General features: G+C 36.9%; 1 protein-coding gene across 1 annotated transcript in view; it reads right to left on the reverse strand.

Moving 5' to 3' along the window:
* The window catches only part of tgfbr2l (transforming growth factor beta receptor-like), a gene marked incomplete in the record, with an annotated part of 43,689 nt that overhangs the window by 28,212 nt on the left and 11,350 nt on the right, over positions 1–4,127 (reverse strand). The window contains 1 exon segment of the mRNA XM_014019760.1: positions 1,719–1,875. Coding sequence (XP_013875214.1) covers positions 1,719–1,875 — 157 coding nt within the window.

Below are 4,127 nucleotides of genomic sequence, written 5' to 3' on the forward strand. Positions count from 1 at the left end.
GAAATTAAGAAACTAATATTAAGTTCTTTTTTCTACTGAAGTGATAAAAAATAAAACAAAATAAACAATGTTATCAATTTTCCAAGTTTTTAAAGTCAACCATATTAAAGGATTTTACTTTACTTTGGTACTACAGTACATTTGAAAGTTTATTTTTACTGGTGTTAGTAAAAACGTCTTGATGGAACTGGGAGATTTCTGAACCTCACAGCCTTTGAGCAAATCTGATATACTGTATATCTCTGTTGAAGTTCAACACAAACAAACATTGTTAGAACAAACCCCTGCTTTTCTCTCCTCCCTCTCTTTCCAGTCAGTTCTTTTTCTCTGGTTTCCTGCAGAGCTGGGAGGGTGAAGCTGGGTGAACAAGAGATGAGGGGGATCCCAGAGTCAGACTGTTGTTCAGACTAAAACGCAAAAAGGATTTCCAGCCAAAATGAATGTTTTTACCATAAACTGGTACAAAAGTTCCAGAGACAACATGTTCTAATGTCAAAACCCTAAAAAGAACCAACCACATATTTAAATGTTTTTTAGCAGAGCTGTAAGAAATCCTTACAGGAAGTTTCATTATGCTGATCAGCAACAAACTGAGTTTGTTATATCAGATAACGTGGGCAACATTTCTGTGGACAGAGGCTTCGAAAAGCATTTTCTATTAAACAGAAGCAAAACAAAAGGCTTAATGTCTAATTACTGCTAATTCCAAGGGTCTGTTTCACGGTCTTCTAATCATAAACAGACACAGAAACTGTTTTTACAAAAAATAAAACAATAAACAACAAATGAAAACTTTGGTACAACGCTTTAAAGAGATATACGAAATAACTACACCAATGTCACTATTTTCACCATGACAACAACATAGAAAATAGCTTCTAACTAAAAAGCTGAAAATCTTTACAGTCATATTCTTGGTTTGTGCCCAGTTTCATGTTTTTATAAAAAAAATACAAATCTTGTTTGATCTTGATGTGCTGAAACCTGCTGACCTTATTCAGACTGTCACAGAAACAGGAAAGGGATTGCCTGGTCATTTCTAAAGTTGCCTGGTCATTTCTAAAGTTGGATAGTTATCAATAGTTAGTATTTTATCTTTTAGGACATCAGACTTAGAGCACAGTGAGAAGACTTTCTGACGGGACGAACAAGTTTTCATTTTCAGGACTAGTAAAACAAGTCTTTCTCACAAATGACATACTGTAAAAGAACTTTGCATCAGCTAATCACCTACACTTTGTTTAGTTTGTTGTTTTTCTCAGCTGAACTGTGTTCATGTTACTGTGGTAATCAGAAATCCTAAATAGACTGTGTCTCTGCTGGTTGTTTGCATTGTCTCCGTACTCTATGACTGATGTCACGACTGATAAGAACCATTGACAATACTACTACATATACACAGGGATTAGAACACACCTTGACATGATACAGCTATGCTCTAGAATATTCTGCTACAGAAACACTGAGCTGCTGTCATGTGTGGTCCTGATGGGGTCATAGTCTAGGCATGAGTCCTGCTAATCAGATCATACTGTTGCACATCATCACATCATGGTAACACTGCAGTCTTAGTGATAAACCACCACATGCTTAAACCCCCTCCATACACCACCCACCTGAAGATCTCACCCTTACACAGACCAACATGTTCTAATTCTTTAACGCTGTAACAGTGTCAGGTCTTCCAGTGTGACGGGTTTGAGTAAAAAGTGGCTCACCATATGGAGACACAGATCTCCTCGAGGACAGTGCAGAAGGAGGACAGGTTGCATTTACTGAGACAAATGCTGTCTGTGCACACTGGACTGGATATCTCACACCACTTACACAAGTTGTACCTCAGGTGGCTGAAAGACTGAACAGCACCTGGAGGACCTGGAGGACAAGAGAGAGAGAGAAGTGGTGGAAACAGAACATTAACCACAAGAAAGTATTATAGAACATAAAGTACATCTGCTGACCTCAGAAGTTTTACATCTTGTCAGGCAGTGAAGCAGAATTTAATAGAAACTAAATACTGACAGAAGGAGGAAGGTTTTGTAGAGACAGCTGAAGAGATAGGTTGCCTCCAGGCTCAGGCCACCATTGAAAAAGAGATCTGTGATCTCATTGGACAAAGGTTAATAAAAAAATATGTTAATAAGAGAAGAAGATGCATCAAAACATACAAACCGACAAAAACATCCATTAATTTGTTTGAAACAGGCTCATTTTTTCTTTAAAAAATATGTTGCACCAAATTAGCAACATTAGCCCTTTCAGGTATATTAATTCACCACCCAGAGATAAATTCTTCCTTTAGGGCTTCTGTGGCAAGAGAGTCGTTGTGTAACCGGTGGGTTGCTGGATCGAATCTCCTGCTCCATCCATCTCAGTTGCTGTGTCCTTATGCAAGACCCTTCACCCATCTTGCCAGCTTTTTTGGAATGAGTTGCAGATATAAAATTCAAAATGAGTGAGCATTTGCAATCAATCAATCAATCAATCAATAAATAAATAAATAAATAAATAAATGTATCCTTTAGAACATTAAATATCTTGTCTTTGTAGGGTATTCAATTTTATGTAGGTTGAAAAGAATTTGAAAATCATTGTGTTGTTTATATTTTACACAATGTCCCAGCTTCACTGGCATTGGAGTTGTATATAACTGACATGAAGTTTGTTTCCTGAATCACAAACTTTATAACTTGTGTTGGATTTTCTTTGGAAAAGACAGAAGACGTGTTGATAAATACTGTATTAATTTCATCACCTTTACTGTCCCTCCTCCAGGTCAAGGTTCAGTCTGATAAAATATATTCAGTCAAAAAAATAATCTTATGGATCAACAAACAGATTTTTAAACAGAGGATTCTCCTCTGGATTCAGCAGGTTTTGCTGCTTTAAATAAAATCCTATGAGGTTCAGAGTTAGTGGTCCTATCAATGAGTTAAAACCAAATACAATCGTTAAAAAACAACACCAAGCAAGTAATGTAATGAAGTAATTTACATTAGTTATTATGAGGTATTACTTTGTGGTGTGGACATTGTTATTTACATGTTTTAGAAGATCTGGGGTCTACCTGCCCATATGACCTCACCACATTTGTCTTTAATAATATTTTTATTAGAAGCTAAAAGTTTAGTTCTTCAGCCAGTCTGAATATTCAGCAGTTATAAAAAATTGGATACATCAAATTACATTAAACATGTAGCTGGTGAGTTCAGATTTTCATCTGGTTCTGTCTGCAGTATAAGCTTTATTCATCAAAGTTGGAGTTAAAAATAAAAAGTGTTTCTTGAAACACGATCAGTATGAACACATCTGTCTACAGCAAAGGAGCCCAAAGTAGGGCCCGCGGGCCAAATTTAGCCCGTCAAGGCATTTGATTTGGCCCACCAACAATTGCCAAAGTTACAAAGTTGTAACCTGTTATCCAGAAACGCAGTATTTCCATTGGTCAAATGACTATGTAAACGTAGTGAAGGTAGTTTTCATTCATGGTGCTGATTTTATCTTTGATTTATTAGGATTAAACATGGAACATGAAATGACAACAAGAAATATTTAGATCAGATTTAACCCCACATGTAGATTTGCACACTTTATAAGGCCACAGAAACTCATATTTTATCAATTTATGAAATGTCCCACGAGCCTTTGCTACTTGAGCGTATGGCAGACTTTCTCCAAGTGCACAGACTAAAACAAAAGAGCTTGATAGTTAAAAATAAAGGACTTTACTTAAAAAGTATTTGAATTTCATGTATTATCTTACTGCATTTGGCCCGCAGCCCTGGATAGATTTTCATTTTGGCCCTCTCGGGGAAAATGTTTGGGTACCCCTGGTCTACAGCTAAAGTCCTGTTGGAGCAGGTCTACTAAAAACTACAATCTCCCTGACTGAACTAACACTTTACTCATTTTGTCTCTGATTATTGTCCTTTATGTCTGTAGCAGTTGAGTCCAGTTGTCCTTGTGGGACCAGGTTCTGGTGCTGAAGAGTGAAGTACTATTTTTAATTAGGTGTTAGGTTCACAGAGATGTATGGACAGAAGTACAAACTTCTGCCTGTGTGTGTGTGTGTGTGTGTGTTTGTGTGTGTGTGTGTGTGTGTGTGTGTGTGTGTGTGTGTGTGTGTA

Source organism: Austrofundulus limnaeus, unplaced genomic scaffold (assembly GCF_001266775.1).
Source record: "Austrofundulus limnaeus strain Quisiro unplaced genomic scaffold, Austrofundulus_limnaeus-1.0 Scaffold229, whole genome shotgun sequence".
NCBI lineage: Eukaryota > Metazoa > Chordata > Actinopteri > Cyprinodontiformes > Rivulidae > Austrofundulus > Austrofundulus limnaeus.